General features: G+C 41.0%; 1 protein-coding gene across 1 annotated transcript in view; it reads right to left on the bottom strand.

The window, feature by feature from the left end:
• Positions 1 to 17,633: 17,633 nt before the first annotated feature.
• The window catches only part of LOC147608989 (Galactose oxidase/kelch repeat superfamily protein), an 85,690-nt gene continuing 79,643 nt past the window's right edge, over positions 17,634 to 23,680 (bottom strand). The window contains exons 16-17 of the mRNA XM_086788248.1: positions 18,170 to 18,252; positions 17,634 to 18,038 (exon numbers count right to left, since the gene is read on the bottom strand). Of these exons, the coding sequence (XP_086644374.1) occupies positions 18,029 to 18,038; positions 18,170 to 18,252 (93 nt within the window). The 3' untranslated portion in view covers positions 17,634 to 18,028. The remainder of the gene's footprint in view (positions 18,039 to 18,169; positions 18,253 to 23,680) is intronic.

Below are 23,680 nucleotides of genomic sequence, written 5' to 3'. Positions count from 1 at the left end.
GGGTTTTGGGAGCAATGTATCCGTGGTGGCCGATTGCAAAGAGGAATTGAAAATAGAAAAACCATTGAGATTTTGGGTGGTTTTTATAGGTAGTTTTCAAATTGGACAAGTGGTATTCCACCTCTTGGAAGGAATTTTGGGTAAAAGATATATGGGTTTTTGTTACCCATTGGACAAAAACATGCATTTCTTGTGTAAACCTTAGACTTTCTATGCTTGGTATTGAAAATTTTATCTCTGGCCAAGCTCTTCCACTTCTATGTTCACTAGCTCTTCACCGCTTTCAATCAATTGCAATCACTCTTGGCTTTGATACCATTGTTGTGGGAGGTTGACATGAACCCATAATAGTGATAAATAAAATATTGAGAACAAATATAACAAATATAACAAATATAACATGCATTTCTTGTGTAAACCTTAGACTTTCTATGCTTGGTATTGAAAATTTTATCTCTGGCCAAGCTCTTCCACTTCTATGTTCACTAGCTCTTCACCGCTTTCAATCAATTGCAATTGCAATCACTCTTGGCTTTGATACCATTGTTGTGGGAGGTTGACATGAACCCATAATAGTGATAAATAAAATATTGAGAACAAATATAACAAATATAACAAATATAACAAATATATTGTGGGAGGTTGACATGAACCCATAATATTGATAAATAAAATATTGAGAACAAATATAACAAATAAATACTCAAGACATAATATTGGGTCCAATTTGCCCCAACACAAGAGTGAGCCCACACTTCTTGTTAGTGTACTTAAATATATTTCATGGGATAAATTTTGGGTGACCTTTTGGTGTATGTACCTTGACTCCTTGATACAAGATAATGGTAGTATCTCTTCTTAACCTTAGGAATGGGTTAACAAATGAAGAGTTTGAAAAATGGATCGATAAGATAGAGCTTACTTTGAGTCTAGTCCTCATCGTAGTCATCAAGCCAAAGTGTTGATTGCTACATTGTATTTGGAGGGATATGCTCATGCATGGTGGCGGCCGGCTGTTTGGTCAGTGTTGATTGCTACATTGTATTTGGAGGGATATGCTCATGCGTGGTGGCGACCGGCTGTTTGGTCACTACTTGGGTGGACTTCAAGAATGAGTTCACCCACCCACACACACACACTTGCACTCACACACTTGCATAAACACACACATACGCACACACTTTGATGAAAAAAGGACACCCTGCGGTCTTGGCCCCCCAAAAAAAGCTCCCCCATTTTCTTTTTCTTATTTAACTCCCTCCTAATTTCTTTTTTCTCTTATTTATTAAAAAAACCCACCCCTCAAATTTTTCAAAAAATAATAATAAAATTTATTTATAAAGAAAACAACATATGCATGGCCACGTGGCCCATGGCGAACATGACGCTCCACCGCCCGCTTGTAGACGCCGACGACCCTTGCCCAAGCTCCCGTCCGGCTATTTTCTGCGTAGGCCGTTTTTAAAAAAAAAATTATTGTTTGTTTTTGTTTTTTTCTTTCTCGGTTTTGAGTGCGCTGCCAAATTTTTTTCTTTATTTTTATTTTTGTTATTTTTTAAAATTCTGTCGATGCCTTTGCGCGCCCGCGCGAGAGAGAGAGAGAGAGAGAGTAATAGTGAAAGGAAAAAGGGGGAAAAAAAGAGACAGGAGAAATAGTGAAAGAAGAGACTAGAAAGAGAGAGGGGAGAAATAGTGAAAGAAGAGACTAGAAAGAGAGAGAAAGTGTGAAAGGAAAGAGAGTTAGTGAAAGAAGAGACTTAAGGAAAAAGAGAGAGAGAGAGGGAGAGAGAAAGGAAAGAGAGAGGGGGGAGATAGTGAAAGAAGAGACTAGAAAGAGAGAGGGGAGAGTGTGTGAAAGGAAAGAGAGAGAGTGAAAGAAGAGACTCAAGGAAAAAGAGAGAGAGAGAGAGAGAGAGAGAGAGAGAGAGAGAGAGAGAGCAAGACCACTTACTAGCTCCTACAAGGCAAGAGAAAAGACGGGTGGGGAAACTGAGAAGACAATTGAGAGCCAAGAACTCCCACACCAAAAAAGGGCCATGAGAAGGAGCAAACCAAGCCCACACACGAAGGCAGCACCAACCAATGGAAAACAAATCGAGAAGCCAAGATGGCAAGGAGAAGCCCAAAGCACGAAGCATCTAACCTACACTCATTTTGCTAATCCCAATCTAGTCAACTCAGGCATGCATAGTGCACATAGTCCATTCCATGCTCCATGCATCCTACACATCAACCTTGTCCCAACAACCAACTCCTCATGTTGTGATCTTCTTTTAACGTAGCCCCCTCCTATTTATTGAGGCCTGTTTTTGCTACGTCTAGCCCTCTTCCCCACATCGCACTTCACATAAAACGAATGTGCATGCACTAAAACTAAGGAGATTAATCCTTGCATAAGGAATATCAAAGCACACACCATGGCTGACAGAGCCACGTCCACCTCTTCCCTACTATAAAAGGAACGTAGAAAGTGGCATTTGGATCCTCTTGATCCATTTTCTGCAATGTCAGTCACTACTAGGGAACAATTCATGCTCCCTCGACTCGGAAATGCTTCACAAAGTCTGAGGCACCCTCATTCATGCACAAGTCAAGACCACCTTCGTGAATCACTTTAGGGTCACCTATCTGTTGCCTCGATAGAATGTCATGCCGTCTTTCAAAACTAACCAAAGTAGTCCCCTACCTCAACAAGGTCGGCCTCACGACCCTCTAAAAGCAATCATCATGGGCCCTAGATATCCCTCTCACCCTACTCTTCATTGAGTCCTACCATAACACTGACAACTCAAGGAAGGTTGAGATGCCAGATGGGTCATATCGCCGGATCACTCTCACCGAGGATCTCGTCCATAAGAGTCATCTACCTCCTAGTCATATCAACAAAATTCCGCAGTAAGGAAGAAGCAATTTCTAGATGTGGAATATCATGTATCATAGTCACCTACCTAATTGAAATCAGAGAAGGCTTGCAGTTTTTGCTTAGCCAGAAGATGCATGAGTGTCCAAGGAAGAAGCAATTTCTAGATGTGGATTGTCATGTATCATAGTCACCTACCCAGTTGTAATCATAGTCACCTACCCAGTTGAAATCAGAGAAGGCTTGCAATTCTAAACCCTTAAGTTGTGACACACCAAATTGAATGTTTGGTCGTGAGTTGCACAAATATACAAGGCATCCAACAGCTTGACATAAGTGCTTATATCGAATGGTTCTTGGAGATCCAACAGACTGAGCTTTATACCAAGTTCCATTGGTGTAGAGATTGGTTTGTGACTTTCCATGTTGAACCTTTTGAGCAATGCCTTGATGCACTTGGACTGCTTAATGACTATACCATCATCTTGCAATATAAACTACATACCCAAGTAGTAGTGCAAAAGACCAAGATCTAATATCTCAAAATTTTAGGCAAGGTCAGTCTTAAAGGTTGTAATCAAATCCTTCATTGGCTCCTATCAGCATGTCATCAACATAGATAATGACAACAAGCAAATCTTGCTCATCCTTTTTAACATATAAAGTGCTTTTTGTAGGACTATTTTGAAATCGTTGTCCAGTCAAATAGGCATGAATCTTCTGGTACCAAGCCTTGGGGGATTGTTTTAAACCATATAAAGCTTTCTTAAGCTTGCATACCTTCTATTCTTGACCCAGTTGGGTAACTCCAACTGGTTGACTCACATAAACTGTAAGCCACTATTCAAGAATGATGTTTTGTCCGGTGGGTGCACTTTCCATCCATGGTGGGCTACCAAAGTAGTAACAAATTTGATAATGGTCATACAAGAAGTCGGGCCAAAAGTTTTATCATAATCAATCCCTTTGTTGGGCATAACCTTTTACTTGTCCATAGATCCATCACCCTTTCTCTTGACTTTGTAAACCGACTTAGTATACCAATTGCTTTCTTACCAAGTGGTAGATCCACTAAATCCCAGTACCATTTTCTAAATAGCTTGAATTTCATCTTGCATGGCTTTAACCCAATTTGGATCTTCTTAAGCCTCTTCAAAAGACTTGGGTTCATCTACATCATGTAGAGAACTAAGAAACAAAAACTCACCAATATCTATTGAAGAGATGGTTTTAGCATCGTATATCTGGTTCTTCTCTGCAAAGGATCAAGAAATTTGCTATCTTTTAAGGTGCTTCTAACCCATTTAGAAAAGACCCTAGACTCATTGATTACTGATCTTTCAGAATTTACTGCATCTTCAAGCTGATCAGAAGTTGGTGCATCAGTTTCTTGAGCATTTCCCCCTTATAACAAATGAGGATCAGTATGCCAAATTTGCTGAGTATATCAATAGACACTGGCAATGGCAACATACCATCAAACATGTTCAGGGAATAAGTATAGGTATGTTTGTTGAACTCCATCATAGGATAGACAAAATCCTTAACTAAAAGAACATCCTCATTGACAATGATTTTCTTGGTAAGAGGATTATAGAGATGACAGCCTTTGGTTTTTGAACTATAGCCAATAAATTTTATTGGTAAGAGGATTGTAGAGACAATATATTGCCTTTGGTTTTTTAACTATAGCTAAAAAAATGCATTTCACTGCCTTATCATCAAAATGTTGAGATTTGTGGTGCCTTGTGCACTAGAAGAGGACATGAGTGAGTATGCCTAGCATTGAGCCACATCATTAAAGCTATTATCCCATAAAGCAAAGAAAGCCCATGTTGTACTCACCTTATATAAAGGGGGTCTTTCCAAGCAATGAATCAATCAATCACGTCTCAAGTTTCTATATGAGTACAAGTCTCAAGCTTGTAACCTAATTTACTTGAGTGCATTTTCAATTAGCACACACACATACTCATGATTAGTTCCCTTCATTTCTATCCACCTTAGCTCACCTGCTTTATCACCTTCATGGCTATGAAGAGCTCTAGATCCATGTTTTCTAACATGGTATCAGAGCCAACTAAAGCTCTCTCATAGCTACATTAGCTTTCATTAGGTTATTAGTCATTTAAATTATTACTAATCACTTGTTAAGCTCACTAATCCTACCCTTATCCACACTCTTCTCTTGTGGCCTATTTTTCCCAAGCTTTCCATTGCCAACTCTTACATCGTGTGCTACTTCCCAAATTTTACATTTCTTCACCGCTTGTGCATATGCTCCATTAATAGTGTGTTCTCATAGTTAGTTGAAGCCCTCTTAGGAGGTGTTTACCCATAGCCTAAGGACTCTATAGTCCATTTATAGCGTGTGCTCATAGTTAGCTGAAGCCCCCCTAGGAGGTATTTACATTTCTTCGTCGACATGTGCATCTGCTCCATTCATAGTCTGTGCTCACTACTCCATTCATAGTGTGTGCTCATAGTTAGTTGATGCCCTACTAGGAGGTGTTTACCCATAGCCTGACTCTATAGTCCAAAGGTCAACTCAAATCATCAACTATGCATGCTGGGAGAGCAGAAAAACTAATCGCTAAAATCTGTGGATTTACACCAATTTGGGCATGTTTTAAGCTGGTTGCTAGGCTTCATCCAAGGAGTGCTTCAAGGCCATGGTAAAAACCCCTTCAATTTCATCTTCTATGAGCTCAATTTGAGCCTCCATATTTCGTTGCTATTAATAACTATTTTGACCTATTTGCATTCACCAATAACCCTCGATAATCAAACTTCGATCATCACCATTCAATTTTTCATTGACATTACCTCTAAGTTTTAACAATCCTCCGTAGTGGCAAATTGACTCCAAGTTTTAACACTCCCCCTTAGTGAAAAATTAAAGGAGGTCGTAAGATCTAAAAAACAAGGTAACTTGTGCTACATGGATAATGGCCATTGAAGCTTGTACTACATATGGATAAATGGTCTTGTCATGTTCACTTGTACGAATCTTGTGCACATATGGTCTTGTCATGTTCACTTGTAGGAATCTTGTGCACATATGGTCTTATCATGTTCACTTGTAGGAATCTTATGCACTTATACCACCACATAACCTCAAAAACAAGGAGGCCTATAGCACTTCTTCTTGCTTCCATAAGTATCTTTCATACATTGCTACTTACTTTCATCCTTTAGTTTGGTATTTAAACATTGCATACAACACTATTGCTTTGATTTTGGAGAAGTATCTTGCTATATGTATCTTTGCACATTGCTACTTACTTTCATCCTTTAGGTTGGTCTTTAAACATTGCATACAACACTATTGCTTTGATTTTGGAGAAGTATCTTGCTATACGTATCTTTGCACATTGCTACTTACTTTCATCCTTTAGGTTGGTCTTTAAACATTGCTTATGGCACTATTGCTTTGATTTTGGATGTGGATTTTAAGATTGATTCCATGTGGACTTCATTTATTATAATGGATTTTGAATTGCACATGTGAGTGCCCCATTGAATAAACCAATGATGAAAGCTCCTTGTAGAAGATCCATGATGAAAAAATCCATTTTATAATGGTTCTTAGGACATAATAATTTACGGTTCCTTTTCTCCTTTCACTTTTAGGCCTTAAAATATAAAGACTTAAAGTCTTTTTATACTAGCATTCTTACACCAACATTTAGGGATAGGTTTTCCAAGGGAAACAAAACTTGTTTCATTTCATAATCTAGCTGCAACCTCTAGAAATCATGGAGGAGGATGATGTATAGAGAAGACTACCTACTCCTTGTAGTAATGAGATACATGAATGGTCGATTTTATTAGGTTAATGCTTACCAATTTGTTGAGGAGACTATAATGCTAGCTATACTTTTTTGCTTAATGGAGGCAACAACCTTTTGCTATGCTAACTTTTTGCTTGTTCACTTCATCCAGCTAATCTTGAAAGGTCTAGTAATAGTGTTAATAGAGGAGGGTTCCTAGGAGTTGCGTGATGAGCACCATTGTTATGTGTGTTGAGGTTGTGGTCGAGAGAAAACAACCTTTTGTGGCCAAGAGAAAATAGCCTTGTGTTGCTATGTTCTTACTTCTAAAAATATGCATATTCTTAGAAGTTCTTTCTTTCAGTTGTTACATTGTTGATAGAATACTTCGGGCTCTCTCTCTCTCTCTCTCTCTCTCTCTCTCTCTCTCTCTCGGTGTGTGCTTTTTTGATTCATTATTTTTATTGATTGATTATTACTGATGCATGAGGAGAGGCCAAGAGCTACTTAAGGTTTCTTATAGAAATTTAGAGAGATTTAATGCAAAACCTAATCATAAACCTTAAAGCGCCATGAGAGCATTAATGAATCGCATGTTTTGTACTACATGTACCTGGCACAAAACATGTGGCTACCATATTTCATGTGCCTCATAATATCACGTTTACTCATTTAAATTCACAAGTAACACTTCATAATCACACCACCAAAAGGTACCCAAGGTACCCTCCTGTGGTGTTATTCATACACGTGGCAATGACGCATATAATAAGAGATAGTTAGGTTCAAATCCTAGTAGTTATGACCATGTGCCTAGTTTGTATATCATTCTTTTATAAGATTGATTATTTATAAGAATCATGTTGCATCCATACAATGATAACTATGTGTGATTGGCACCTCAAACTTCACTAGCTTTGAACCTGAACAAGGTTTCCCTCATTCTATACAAAGGTTCTTGGCCACCTCCTTGGATATTAAAGGTTATAACTAGTCTATCACAACATGCTCTAGCCTTTGACTCCTTGGATTCTTGTTAACAAGGGTTCTTGCATGTTAGATGGTTTGCATGCTTAAATATGTTTGCTTGTAGGCTTCTCCCTCTTAGTAGCTTCTTCTCCATCCACCTTTTGTGGGCTATGTGACCACATTAGTGAATGTTGGACAACAAATTGACACACTATTCTCGAGTTGTGAGGGCAGTTTGAGGGTTCATATGGTCTCACATATGGGGCCATGGGAGCTACACAATATCTTTATAGGACTGTGTTTTGAGGGTAGTTTGAGGGTTCAGATGGTCTCACATATGGGGCCATGGGAGCTACACAATATCTTTATAGGACAGTGTTGTAGTCTAATATGGTCTTAGTTAGATGTGGTATGGTCGATTGGTCATTTTGGACCAAGTGATGGGTTGGTCGATGTGGTTGACCCAAGTCCATGCCAACCATGGTCACTATATATAAACTAGTTTGGCAATCTTTGTTCATCATCAAGTTCATTGTGTTTGAGCACTCTTGTAAGAAAGATATCCTGTGTAGAGTCAGTCTAGATCGCCATCAATGCTCCATACTTGTAGCACACGATAGCCATTAGTTTGCAAGCAAAAATCTTGTTTATTATCCACTTCTTCATGTAATTCCAGTGCTTTGTAATCAAAGTAAGTAAGACATCCTCCATCTAGAGTCACTTTAGATCACCATTAAAGCTCCTTACCTAGCACATGGATAGCCATCATCAGTTTTTGCAAGCACTTGCTCTGCTCCAATGTGTTAGAATTTCGTGGTGCTCATGCTAGATCATCATGTGGAGGAGAGAGACTTACAAAATACAAGAAAATATCTTGCTTATTAAGTTGCTCAAATACAACTAGGCTTCTTGCTCCATACAAAAAAGCCTTCTAGCTCCACCTTATAGATGAGCTAGTGGACCTTAAGCCCCTTCACACACACACCCTTCTCCTCCCCTTTTACATAACCTTAGTCTCTTAATATCCCCCCCTCAATACCAACTATGAAAGTGTTTGGAATAGGTGGTATTGGACATATGAAAAATATTGCCTTTATAACATTAGGCTTACAAGAATGGTGGTGTGGTTATCTCTAGGACTTACAACTATGTTCCTAGAGTCTTAGAGGCTAATACAATGATGCCATCTAAGTCTTTAGTTGATGTCGACGATGAAGATATACACCTTAATGATGGTGCACCCCACTCTTTGTGCTTGCTTGACCTCTTGTAGTTGACATGCTTTAGACATACATGCCATTGCTTCCACATGCTTTCCACCTTGACCATTCTCACACATGATCAAAACAAGGCTGCCACCCTTGCTTACGTGGTTTGCACATAGATGTTCCTTCAACATGCTTGATGCTTTTCTGCATACCATACCTCCTCCATGGGCAATGAGGGAATTCCTTAGAGTAATGGTTATGAGGCAGCTTTATATGGGAAAGGGAAAGGGAGGGTCTTACCACTTGCCTTATAGATTGATCAAGGACAGTGTCTACTCCATAATTACAACAAAAGCTTTTGTGCATGTTGGTTACATGATACCCATTAGGGTTTGAAGGTACAAGCTTAATGAAAGTGAGTAAGTGGTTGAGGTAAATGCTCAAACCAATAAGGTACATCATTCTTGGCTAAAGAAGGTGAGGGCATGGCTCATTATGTTGCCTATGCCTCTTACAAAGACAATGCTATGCCTCTTACAAAGACAATGCCAAGAGATGCTTAAAAACATGACAAACAACAAGGTAGAGCACTTAGTGATGCTATGCTCAACCTTAAAACTCATCTTAGAAGATGAAAATGTTGAATATGCAGCGGAATAACATGCCTTGGGCTTGGGAAATGAGAGCATATGGCTTATGACATGCCTATGTCTCTTACAAACAAGAGCCTCAAGGGTGATACATAACAACATTAAAGGTGTACATGTGCCCAACTTTAAACCACTCAAAAAAATTAATTTTGTTGATTAAAAACCAGAAAACTTCAACCTCTTTGGCTTATGGGATGAAGACAATGGCTTATGGTTGCACCATTTCTCCTTGGAAGCTTGCTAAGGTAAGCATAGAAGCGGGTTGACGATGAAGACTTATAATGTGGCACTTATGGTGTGTGCCCGGCCTCTAATGTTGATGAAGAAGAGCCTCCTTAGTGTTATAGACCTCCTCCTTTGATGGTTAAGACCACATTAGTGTTAAGCAACACTTTGTTTGGTGATTAAGATCACCATTAGTGTTTAAAAATACGATTAGTACTTAAGAGCACATTTCTAGCATCTAATGACGCATTGGTGATTAGATTCATCATTAGTGTTTAAGAACACTCTAAGTGTTTAAGAACACTCTTAGTGTTTAAAAACACTTTGGAATAACTCCCCTTTGTTGGATTAGAAGCCTCATTAGTGTTAATCAACACTATTAGTGCTTATAAGCACACTTTGAAAAGCTTTGTGCACTTGAAGATGATGTTGATGATGGAGCTTGATGAGAATGAGGCTCATGAATACCTCATGGTGTATGGCCACCGCTTCAAAATAAAAAATTAGATCAGCAAGCGCCTCACAAGAGCACTTAGGTGATTAGAGCAAAGAAGAGGGGATTAGAGCAAGAAAAGACTTGATTTTGAAGCTTTAATGGTGAGCTTCAATGGATTTCAAGAGGGCAGCCCTGGTTTTTCTCTTGTAGCAAACGCGTCGGGCCGTCATTCGAGCTGAAATTCAAGTTGTAGATAGTGGAGGCTATGGGCTTCAAAAGCCCTAAGCCCATGCAGCCAATAATCGCCTGTAGGCATCAAATGGCTGTATGACATCCGGTGGTACAGAAACTGGCGCCGGTGCACTCAGGCGGCAATGCCGCGGCAGCGAGAGAGAAAACCCGATGATTGACCGTACGTCCGTGAGTGCCCAGGCCTCCTCTTCACTTCTCCAGTTGAAAGCACGTTGAGATCTTGCCTCCACGAGTAGCTAGAGGGCCTCCACTGCCAGGAGGTTTAGCTCCACAAGGGAAAAGATAAGAAAATTGACCTATTCTACACCACAAAGGAGACCTAATCAACCAAAGCTCTAGATACCATGTTAGAATTTCGTGGTGCTCATGCTAGATCATCATGTGGAGGAGAGAGACACAAAATACAAGAAAATATCTTACTTATTAAGTTGCTCAAATACAACTAGGCTTCTTGCTCCATACAAAAAAGCCTTCTAGCTCCACCTTTAAATAGATGAGCTAGTGGACCTTAAGTCCCTTCACACACACACCCTTCTCCTCCCCTTTTACATAACCTTAGTCTCTTAATACAATGTGCATACTTTGCCTCATAGATCTTTGCAAGAAGCATGGCCTCCTTGATGGTTTCGGGTCTTTGAGCATCCACCACGTCAACCCTAATATTGTTTTGCAACCCTATGATGAACTTTCTCAATTTGTGCTCCTCACTCAAGCCTTCCACATGAAGTGAAAACTTCATGAACTTGTGCACATAATCTTTGACATTGCCCGTTTGAGTGAGATCATCCCATTTCTTCACCATCGTTGATATATTAAGGGTTGAAATGAAATTTCTCCTCATCTCATTCTTGAAGTCCACCCAAGTAGTGATGATCAAATAGCCAGCCACCACCATGCATGAGCATCTCTCTCCAAATACAATGCAGCAAACAACACTTTGGCTTGATCACTACGACGAGGACTAGGCTCAAAGTAAAGCTCCATCGTGTCGATCCATTCTTCAAATTATTCATTAGAAGAGCCTTCACCTTTGAACTTTGTAAAGGTAATTTTGTCCTTTAACCCTTTAAACTCGTCCCCATCACCTCTATGATGCTTATGTGAGGAATGACCATAGGTGGTGCCATGTTCCATCCACAATTGGCTTATCCAAAGCTAAACCCTTGCCCTTGTTAAGGTTTCTTCCTTGCATTGATGACGAACCTTGCATCATAGTTTGTTGCATAGGCATTCCATACATGTGTGACCCACCATGATGCATCAATTGTCGAGGTAGATTTTCTTTCCCATGTGTAAAGCCATGATTTTTTTGGGTCCAGGAAGTTATTGACACTACTATGCATATCCTTAATAGAAACTAAGTGGGATTCCAAGAGCAAGAAGTGTATCTTCTTGGGGTACATTATGGAGTTAAAGGGTTACCAACTATACGACCAAGAGGAAAAGAAGATAGTTGTCAGCCCTGCTCTGAAGTGATGTTTGAGGAACAAACTCATCAAGTGGAGGACACGGCTCTGTCCACACTAGTAGCCCAATAGGAACGGTCATGAGTGACAGTACCAACTGCACAAGAGGTGGATTCATCAGATGATGAAGAAGAGAAGCCTGCAACACCATATAAGAAGGGGACACATCCTAATATGGATGAAGAAGCTCTAGGATGGAAAAGCTCCATCTTGGCAATCATGGAAGAACCAAAAGCTATTTGTAGGTCCAAGAGAACAGAGGAGCAACGGAGGGCCTCTGCTCACATTGTCAATATGGCCTTGATAGGCTGAGATAATGAAAGTACATGAGCTAGCCAGCTTGTAGGAAGCATTAGCAAATTGAAATTGGAGGGGGGTAATGCAGTCAGAGTATGACTCAATTATGAGAAACCTCACTTGGGATCCTAAAAAACGAAAGGTTATTTTGGCATTGAGTTGGTTTAGAAGGCCAAGTACAAGCCTGATGGCCCCATTGGATAAGTATAAGAAGGCAAGACTCGGGTGAAGGGTTTTGGATAGGTAGAACTAAGTGTATTATTATCTTCCTCAATTAATCATGGACATCATTCTTTGCTTAGCTTTGATTTAACCTTGCTTCTAGAATATGGACAATTTTTAGAACTTGTTGTCTTTCATTTCATCATGGAGACTAACCCAAGTATGGATAACCTTACTTCAATGCTATGCTTGGTAATCGATTTGAAAGGTCACAAATTGAACCACATCCATTTTTGAATTTGATTTTAAAGGCTCATAAGATGAATTAGGGAGTTTATACACGATGAAATCAACAAACTAAGGAGAATCCCCCCTTGAATATTTGGTACCCCTTGCACATTATTGAATTATCACACCATGATGGATGTGGATTTTACACTCGGACACTTTTTGTTTTTCTAAAGGCTAGTATTTTATTGTCATTTTTAGTAGGTAAAGCATCCTAATTCAAGACACAAACACTTAGTCCTAGACAATTACAATCCTTGGTTATCATAATGCCCCATATAACAGTTTGGGCCATCATTATCCTAATACCCATATAATGAATTTTAAAAAGCAAAGTGAAATGAAAGCAATATAAAATGTCACATGTCTCTTTTTGAGACTAAGCTGGATTACTACTTGAAACATAATAAAAACACCTTATTGATTTTTGTGACATGATTAGATTGATATTCAAAAAGTGATTAAAAAACAAAGAATATAGATATTAAATTATATAAATTATAAATATTTAGTGAAGTTTATTGTGCTTTCATCGATTGTGTAAATCACATCTGTATGAAAAGCACTTGCAAGACATTAGAGAAAATTCCCTCAACTATACCTTTTACTAAATCCATGAGTGTAGCTTTTCCACCCCTAAAAAGAAAAATGTCCTTTAAAAAAAGGACTCAAAACACACATTGAATGGAGTCAACATGAAATGACATTACGATCACATTACTAAAATGATACTAGGTAAGAATCTTTATGAAATGGTCATTGATTGTAGACTATAATCAAATTAATAGCCATTAATCAAATTAAGATAACTAAAATCAATGATTAGGCCAACCAAATGAAATCAACAACTAGGCTAGTTGTAGTTCTTTATATGGTTCAAGTATTCCTATTGTGCAAAATGTATAAAGAGGCAACACAATGACACAATTCTATATATGTAAAAGGAATGTTGTATAAGCACAAAATTGCAAGGTAGGAAATAGATTCATGCTCGTTTGATTATCTCAAATAATGTCTCTTGTTGTTCAAAAAGGATGGCCTAGGTCTTCAAGAAAAACTTTCCAAATTAGCAAATATAATCAATTGAAGAATTGCTCGTATAAGCATATCCAATAAAACATGAGTAAAATAAATGAGGTTTCTTATGTTTTCATAAACTTCATCAAATAGGGCATGCCTTTATTTGTGCCGCTTTTGTGATGTTCACCTAAAAGTTTAGGTTGAATGTAAATGAATAATGGCATATCAAAGGATGTTTGCATGGGGCCTTAAAACCATGCATATATGTGTGAAGTCTAGAAAGCTTCGCACTAAGCTAAGCTAAACAAACTTTCAGTATTGAATCTCACACTTAATTACAACTAAAATAGGATTATGCTCTAAACTAAACAAGTAATGAGCTTGATTAGCTAGCTAATGAGACCAAGCATATCCTAATGAGGAGATGGTTAACCACTCTAAGCACTTAAAAGATACACACAAGAACAAATGATCACTCAAAAATATATTCCACAAAGGAGTAGAACCACAAAGGCTCAAGATACAAAGCGCATGTCCACAAAAAGGACTAGAAGGCCATTCTATAGGTGGAGATGAAGGAGGTGCCTAGAGCCTACCTTGCCCGTTCACTCACCCAAAAGGTGCCAGGGTCACCCCACATGAACCATGGTTAGCTAGATCATAGCCCTTAGCCTAAACACATTAGAACCACCACCACTATGTGACCTCTACAACTAATGTATGTAGATCACATTATTCAACACCCTCGCTTGATCATAGCCCTTAGCCTAAACACATTAGAACCACCACCACTATGTGACCTCTACAACTAATGTATGTAGATCACATTATTCAACACCCTCGCTTGATCTACATACATACTAACATGGTGTGTAGATCAAAGAACCCACAAAAAGTGAAAAATACAAAGTTTATCCATTGGCTATCACAAAGACACAATGTAGCCACAAAGGCTTTATTTGCAACAAAATGCTACTAGAACAACTACTAGATGCTCCCCATAGGTTTTGATTGTTTTTTCCCAACCACTTTGACAATGTATGGAAGGTGCAAACCCACTACTCTTCTTTGCTCCTCTCTACTCACTTATAGTGAGATATAACATTTAAATGCTTCGAGGTATGGCCTCAATGCTTTCACGAATTTTTCTTCTTCTCTTTTCTAAAGAAGTGCATTCCAAATACCCTTTGAAGAAGTTCTCTTCAAATACTCTTTAAGACCCTCCTCCAATGGTTTAGAAGAGAACCTTTTTCTTTGCCCTCACTTCACTAGATTGAATGCCTTATTAAAGTCACTCAACCATGGAGTTATTCCATTTCTCTCCTCACAATGCTACTGCAAAATGAAGGAAAAGGCATGGGCTCAAAGATGATGCGAAAAGATGAGAAATCCCATACCAAAGTGACATTCAATGGTTTTTACTTCTGCTCATCGACGAAAAGGACTCAATGCTCTAGTTAGTAAAATATTGAGAGCTACTAATCACCATTTGTGCCACTCAAAACCATTACTAGTAATGAAGAATAAGAACCTCACATAGAGATTAATATGTATAAGCTTTGACTAATAAGTAATTAGCTATTCCCACAAGAGGATACCCTCTCTCAACATATGAAGAGCAGCATTTCCCACAAGAGGGCATTATTGAACAACATATGCAACAATTGTAATAAGAAATGCTATCTACCTAAGCACTCACTATTTTGAAAGATCACTTGTACTAACCTTCACCAAACAAAACTCATAGACAATGTGTAGTTCGATTCATGAGGTTGTAGGCATAACTTTGTAAAAGTAGTTAGATATGGATGGCAAGCATACCTACATCATTGAGCGTCATCATGATGGTAGCTTGAATTTTTCCAATAAAAAAGCATGGAAGTAAGAGCATCATCATCTCTTTCCCTTCTTGGTTTAGGTACAATACCCTGCGGTAACTCCAAGAGCTACACATCTCCGATTGAGGAGCTATTTTCACAGGCTTGGAGGTGCTTTTGTGATATATAATACTTTGTACTGCAGTTTTTCAACCACGATCGTGTTTCGGCCCCGTCTCGGGCTCCCTTCAGTCGTGTGTGTGTGTGTACGTGAGAGAGAGAGAGAGAGAGAGAGAGAGATTGATTTATTAACATTTACAAGAGACAAAATGACCATGAGACCTAGAAGATACACTGTGTATTAGGAGATGCATAGAGAATCCCAAAAATCTATAACAAGAATGAAAACAAAATAGAATTTAGTTGTCTCCTCATCATTATTTGACTCTCTAGGTAAGAATAAAGATGTGAGGAGAATTTCGTGATGCTCCTTGTGCCTTCTTTGCCCCTATAAGAGTTTGTTCCTATGCTTATGTATCCAATGCAAGAAATGTTCGGTTTGAAATCTCCCTCTTGTATTATTTTTCATACTTAATAGAAGCCTCTTTTTCGGGCAAAAAAAATGCAAGAAAAGTGTCACATATATATGGGCCACATACTCCATGACTCAACAAGGAGGATCAAACCACTCTCTAAATAGGCAATGGAAGCAACGTCTCATCTTGTACTCACCTGTTTCCATCTTTGATCGTGAGTTTGTGTGCGGCGACACCTTGATTTGGCACATGGACATCTTAAGTGCATATGACATTTGAATCCCCAAGTGTACTCGCATCTATACAAATGCATTATGTAGAATGTGTGAAAAATGGTTTTGATAGACGTTCATTCTAAAGAGGATGTCTAAACTTGTATGAATACATATATGATGAATGTTGTCTCGAATGATTGTTGATGTCAATGCATGGTCTTAGCTAACCCTAGCAACACACCTATGGAGAGGCCATGTGTTGCCATCTATCTCGCCATTTTGGCATTTATCAAAATTGTCTGCCCTTGTGGTGCCAAGAGAAGATGAACCATAGGAGCCATTTTCTACTCTACTTAAAAAGCAGCTTTCACCTAGAGCTCAGCCAGATCTTTCAGAGAGGCTTGCAACTGAGCACACCATGCTCACCTTTGAGCAAGGAGAGAGCAGCCAAAGCTGTTAGACAGTAGCTCCCTTCTTCACAGCTTGAGCTGAATGTGTAGAAGGCTAGGCCTTTAGGGTTCTTAATTTAAAAAGCACCTTAGGGTTTAAGCTAGGTCCATCTTCACCTCCAATTCTAAAGAATACTAAGGTAATTGAAACCCTAGCACCTCTGTATGTTTCTCCCCCCCACCAAGAAATACTTTACCCTTGCCAAAGAGGTCTTCTATACCCTTGTACAAAATATGATAAGAAGGTCTTCCAATTATGTCAATTTGTATTGAGGAAAGTGGCATCTGCTATGTATATTCTATGTGGGGTGTATATCTGCTGTCACACATACACGCACACACATGCGCATGCACATAGCAATTTGAAAGGTTCTAGATATAGGCGTTATAATACATTCACGTACTAGCATCCATCATGTAGCTTGAGCACAACCAACCAATACTGAACATGCGACCAGTTGCATGTCAAAGCTTGGAGACCACAAACAATGCAATGGTAAGTTGCGTTGCACTTAAACCCAGTATAGGCAATTACATGGCGTAATGAAGTGAGATGGAACACGAAGTTGGAGATGCATGATGAGTGCACCATGGTGCTTTATGGTGAACCCACTTTAACATAGTGTTTGCTGGTACTCAAAGCCTGTAGTATAAGCAATTCTATGGTGTAATGAAGTGAGATAGAACAGTAATGCACTAAGGTGCTTATGGTGAACCCACTTTAACATAGTGTTTGCTTGTACTCAAGGCCCATTTTGTTTGACCCACTTGAACCAGTGCGCCAAACCCATTGAAAGGCTCCTTTTAAACCCTCGAGAAACCCCCCCCCCTAATAAATTGTGTGTCACTGAATATATATGAAAAGGTACCCTTTGCATGAAAGCTAAGCTTAGCCAACACCCTTCACTACAATCCCACAGTGGTGATGGGTAGCCCTGGCCCCAACGCACAAGTTGGCACACATTTTAAGATCAGACTAGGACTTGACTCGAAATGTGGCTCCACGAGTATGCAAACAAGAGTTTCACTTGGTAGACTAGCTGGAAATCAAATGTCATTCATCACAACAAAAAATCACTAGAAGAAGTCAGCAACTATATCCGATGGTGAAATTCCTTCAAAAAAGTGTATTGAATAGCCCCTCTGTCATTGCAATACAAGTTGATGGGTCCTGTATTGCTTGAAGATTTAGTTAACCCAAGGTTTTATGCGCCATTGAAGCTGCATGCAATCCCATAATTACCTCAACACTACTAGGCAACTGTACAGTCCAGAACATCAAATGCAAGTACCATCTGCTTGAATGATGAATGCCTGCTATGAAAATGTTATATTGTAACTTCATAAGTCGATCTTCTCAAAGACTCACACCTTCACAGCTCCTTGTGGCAAGACACAGCCCATTTCATCCATACCTGTAGATGATCACACTGCACAATAATTAACTTCACAAATTGCTTTTCTTCTAGCTTTGCTGCCTCAAAAGAGTTATGAAACCAATGCTATGAACAATGATGACGCTGCAAGGATGAGTAATTGAGTTTACGTGTTCAGAGGTTCCAAAGTGAAGTGTTGCTGAACTAACTGCTTGTATTCAGCCAGAAGATGTGGAATGTCATCCATGCGCAGCTGTTAGGAAACAACAAAGTCCAAACAAAACCTTTTGCCTGAATTGACCCTTAAGACACCTCTCTTTCTTTCAAGAGTTGCAAGACACTAAACTAGCAATTTAAGAGTTCTGCCAGGACATTAAAGACACAAGGACAGAGATCAAGACAGCTCCAAACGGGGTGGTGAAGGAGGACATGAAGCAACCTCCAAATGGGTAGAAGTCACAAAGAAACAGAAAACCCCACACACAGACGCAAATGCAATCATGAATGCCATGCTCGAGGAGGAGAAGCATACGCAAGCCAGGACCCCCCATGTGAGAGTGATAGACCTTGCAGGGAACTCCCCAGATGGGGAGACAATATGCAAACAAATGGGCTTCACGCCATTCATTGATGCATGGAGGCTGGTGAGGATTTGACGCGGGAGAGGCCTCCCCTACTTAAGTTTAAAGACATGGAGTCTTGCCTTGCCTTTTTGAAGGAAAAGGGCAGCCTGCAAGGCACCGAGGTCTATGTTGGGGATGACCTCACATCACTGTGGAGCAATGTACAGCCGAGATGGTACAAGTGGAGGCAAGGAGAGTCAGGAAGTGGGCCATGTAGCACCCTCCCAAATAGGGACGCGGGATCTACAAGACCACACATAAAAGTTTGGAACCGTAATGGAACACTCGGGTCAAACCATGAGGATTGACACAGACATATATACGATGGTATGTTATCTTTTACAAAAAGACACATCAAAGCAAGGGCTACCGACGGTGTTGGGATATACATGGGAGTCCACCTATAGGGGCCAAACTCATACTTCTCGAGGTGTACGAGGTTCTGGAGTGGTGGTCTTATTCTGGCCTCACTTGCATACAATGCTCCCAGACTCTTACTTCTTGAGGCGTCCAAGGTTCCGGAGTGGTGGTCTTATTCCAGCCTTGCTGGCGTACGATGCTCCCAGTCCTTCGACGGGATGAGGATGTGGATCCACTTAGCACTACCAAGAGCCACGGTTGTACACATCACAGTTTGTTACTTTCCGCACATCCGCCTTTGCATAGGAATTATTGCAGGATAGCCAATCACCTGCCCCACTATTTGCAAACATTGTGAAGTTTGCCAAACAAGCAGGCATTCTCCTTTTGGGGGACTTCAATGCTTTGTTAAGTAGAAAGTCTACACCTCTGGCCGTTGACGTGGCGTTGGAATCCACATAGAAGGCAATCTACTCACTCTGGTTCTCTAGGGTGAAGAAGAGGGGATCAACGGTAGGAAACTAATCTAGCAATGGAAGGAAATGGAAATGAATCGAACAGCTTCCGGCCATGGAAGATTACTCTTTTCCTTTGGCAGATAGCTCGCAGGAGCTTGGTAGTGGGCACCTGGCTGGCAGTTGCCAACGCTGAGTCTTAGTGTCATTGCCTTTGGGGTCTTTTTTTCCTGAGAAATAGGTTCTTCTATCAGTTAAATAAAAAACCACCCAACAAACTGAAGTACACGATCAGAACCTCCAAAGGAGGAGAAAGCACCGGTGAGGGCAGTCCCCTCCCTCAATGGCCGCTCTCAGAGGGAACTACCTCATACAAGGAGAGGGGGGGAGCCAAACCGGTGGCTTGTAGTGCTAAGTGAGGTCACCAGCATTGTCCGAGAGGAAGGGGCCTTGCTGCCTGATGCCAAGGAAGGCCTCTCGACGTCTTTGCGCATGTAGTCCGAATCTCCTTGAAGCTTTCCCCACTGACCGTGGAGGGTATGAATGATATCTGTCCATATGGCACGGATGGACTCCGCCGTGGAAAAAGGGGGGGGGGGGGGAGGAAGCCCTCAATGGCCTCGCTGCACCATGCCCGCCAGATGTGCCATGCCACAATGCTATTGATGATCTCCCACCTCTGACAAGTGCCGGAGGACTAGGCCACTACTGGGGAGTATGGGATGTATATGACTATATCCTCCCATGGGTGAGCCTGATCCTGACCATGGTCTATCTCCTCATAATGGAGGGTGGGTCCTGACTCCGTCGCCCACGCAACTACCCCCCCAGTGATGATGTGGGAAGAAGTCCGAGAGGTGGTAAACAGTCGAGGAATCCTTAGCCAAACCTGTTGTGCTTTGGGGCAGTCTTGCGACTCCTGCCAGTGACTCGATCTTGTGCATTGTGCTGGATGTGCCAACTGCTAAACTCCTATGAGCTATCTGCCAAAGGAAAAGAGCGACCTTCCGAGATCAGAAGTTGTCCCATGGACGCTTCTAGTAGTCTTTGGGAAAACTAGGTGAGATGTCATGGGAGGATCAGTAGTCTATTGAAGCGGGAGTACCATCTAGTGCATCTGGACCTGCCACCTACCCTCGCCGAGTAGTGGAAAAAGCGAGTGGTGGACTCTCTGGGCTAGAGGGGTCTATCCACTCCCACTCACTAGGGTCCCACTGCACAAGCCCTCCTAGAGCCAGTGTCTCCAGGACCTCTCTTAGGCTACCTGCGTGAGCCAATGATCCGGACTCTTTGATTGAGAATGCTCTGTGGCTGTCTGCACTTGTGTATAGGAAATTTCTAGGTCCCTGACATATTCATCAACGGGGCAAAAATCTCATCTTTTGTGCGAAGGATGGGTGGCAATACCACTTTGCCATATATGATCTCACATGGGGCCTTTCATGTACTGTGTTGAATGCAAATTCCACAAGTGGTAAGCACTTCTTCCAAGAAACCTTTTGATTTGCCACATAGCATTTAAGTAAATCTAATACGGCTGAATTTGCAACTAAAGTTTGCCCATCTGTTTGAGGACAATAAGCTCATAAGTCACCTTAGTTCTCATCTTTTGTGCGAAGGATGGGTGGCAATACCACTTTGCCATACATGATCTCACATGGAGCCTTCCATGTACTGTGTTGAATGCAAATTCCACAAGTGGTAAGTACTTCTCCCAAGAAACCTTTTGATCTGCCCCACAGCATTTAAGCAAATCTAATACGGCTAAATTTGTAGCTAAAGTTTGCCCATCTGTTTGAGGACGATAAGCTCACAAAATTCACCTTAGTTCCTATATCGTGTCAAAGCGAGCTCTCAAAAAGAGACTCGTTGTCTTGGGATCTCTATCCCTCATAATTGATTTGGGTATCCTATGATGCTTAAAACACCTATTGGGGGAAAAAAAAGAGGTGAGCTTGCTTGCTAAACCCTGTCTACAATTGTCCATATTGCATCATTACCATACTATGTACAAGGTAAATCAATGATAAAATCCATGGCAATGCTTTCCCATGGCTGGTTTGGAACCGGCAAAGGCTGAAGCAAACTGGGAGCCTTTTGCCTCTCAAATTTCACCTTTTGATAGGTGATACATGCATGTACATAAGCCTCTATGTCTCGCCTCATGCTTAGCCAAAAGAAATACCTCTCAATCATTGAGTGGTAGGCACTATTCCTCTATGTCCTACATAGAGAGGAGCATGATATTCATTCAAAGCTTCTTGTCCCATGTTTGAAACCATCACATCAGCAGTTATCTTTCATAAGATAGCCATCTTTCGCTACATAAGAGGCATGTGCGACCAGCCATCTAATCAACCCATCCATCATCAAATTCAGCATCCAAATGATACATGTCTCGCATCCCAGATAAGTCCTAATGAGAGGCAACTAAAATTCCAGCCACATATGGCTTTCTTGATAAAGCATCTCCAGCCACATTCTTCTTGCCAAGAGTATGCAAAATCTGAAAATGAAATGTCAAGAGGAAAACGGTCATTCTCATATGCTTCTCCAAAAGCTTTGTTTGCGTCAGAAAATACCGTAAGCTTTGGGGATTATCTGGCCGACTAGCAGCCATCCTATAAAAGCATGCGCCCAGTTCACAGCCATAAATCATTCCTCAGAAATCGAGTCATCACGCAGAAATTCAGGCATCAAGTGATGCCCGAATTTCTACCTGTTTGCTTTACCAAGTGAGCAAACAGTTTCCTTCCTCTCTAGGCAATCATTGAAGTCCTCTTCAGAGCGTTCCATTGTGGAGATGATGTGGACCTTCTACATTTTTTCCAGCTCCACTTTGACTGCCTCCGCATACTTTGGGTTGAGGTTGTAGGCCCGCCCACAGATTGGTCAAGTTCCTTCCTAGAGGGGTATGGTGTGAACACCAGTGTCAGTTGGGACACCATCCAAGTCTTTGTATGTCCAGGCAAAGACATCCTTGTAAGATGGGAAGAAGGCAACAGCTTGCTCAAGTAGGGTTGGGTGGTCCCACAACCAAGAGGCTAACAAGATGGGTCGTGGCTCCTCTCTAGTGCCAAGGTTGAATTCCTGGATAGAGTCTTGGCAAGGAGGAAGGGAGAGGGCTTACCTTGTCTCTTACTAGAGAGAGGTTTGACAACCCTTCATCCTCTATGGTGGCCCGTGACCCGCTCTCCTAGACCGACTGTCTCAAAGCGCTCTGATTGAGAGTTGGTAGTCACTTGGTACCTCTATGATGTCCACCATGTAGGATGTCAGGCCTATTGCTGCTTGAAGCCAATCAAGAAGTTTTGACTCATCAACATGGGGGACAAGGCCTTCTTGAGACATGGCCTTCTTGAGACATGGGCCAAGATGTGGTTAGCTGAGGGGTGGCAGACAAAGTGGGGTCTACCGTGGCACCATGGATCCCTTTGTCTTTACTGCTACCCAAATTGGCCTGGATTGCAAATGAACATTCAAAGATGTAACAAAACTATCATATTTAGGCGGCAATATCCTTAGGCAGTGACGAGCGAGATCTAGTGAGAGCACACTTCTACTAATTGCAGTCATTTGGTCACCGCAATCATTGATTCTCATGAGAAATATCTCCACCACTTCATCTTCATTCACCTTCTCTCATTGAAGAAGATTTTCGAGATTCTCAATCCTTGAGGGATTCATGGTCTTATGCTCTGCAATAAAGCCCATGCTTCTGTAGATGTGGAGACGAACCATGGTTAACACGCTATCTTCCACGCTAGCAACAATGGCACAAAGAGCATTTGCATCCCTTTGTCTCTCCAAGCTTAGACAAGGTTGGCAGCAGGTGGTACAGAGTTGCCGTCTGCATCCCTTGTTAGTGGGGGGTGAACATCAACACCAATGACGGTGTCCATAGCTCATAGGAGGTAAGAATAGCTTTGAGCTTGAGCTTCAAGAGAGGATCATTGGTGCCATTAAGCTTTCCATCAACACCAAAAGATGTTGGCGGGTGGGGTCTTGCAGAAGATGCTATTTCTCTTACAGCAATAGGTGGTACAAACTTGCTGTTTGCATGGGGGGTGAACATCAACAACAATGACGGTGTCCAAAGCTCATAGAAGGAAAGAATAGCCTTAAGCTTGAACTTCAAGAGAGGATGATTGGTGCCATTAAGCTTTCCATCAACACCAAAAGATATTGGCGGGCGGGGTCTTGCGGAAGATGCTATTTCTCTTAAGCTTAGACAAGGTTGGTA

This window comes from Cibotium barometz, chromosome 52, assembly GCF_041138505.1.
Source record: "Cibotium barometz isolate CiBa-2024 chromosome 52, ASM4113850v1, whole genome shotgun sequence".
NCBI lineage: Eukaryota > Viridiplantae > Streptophyta > Polypodiopsida > Cyatheales > Cibotiaceae > Cibotium > Cibotium barometz.
Note: the sequence above shows the minus strand (reverse complement) of the source record. Positions and strands in the feature narration are given on the sequence as shown.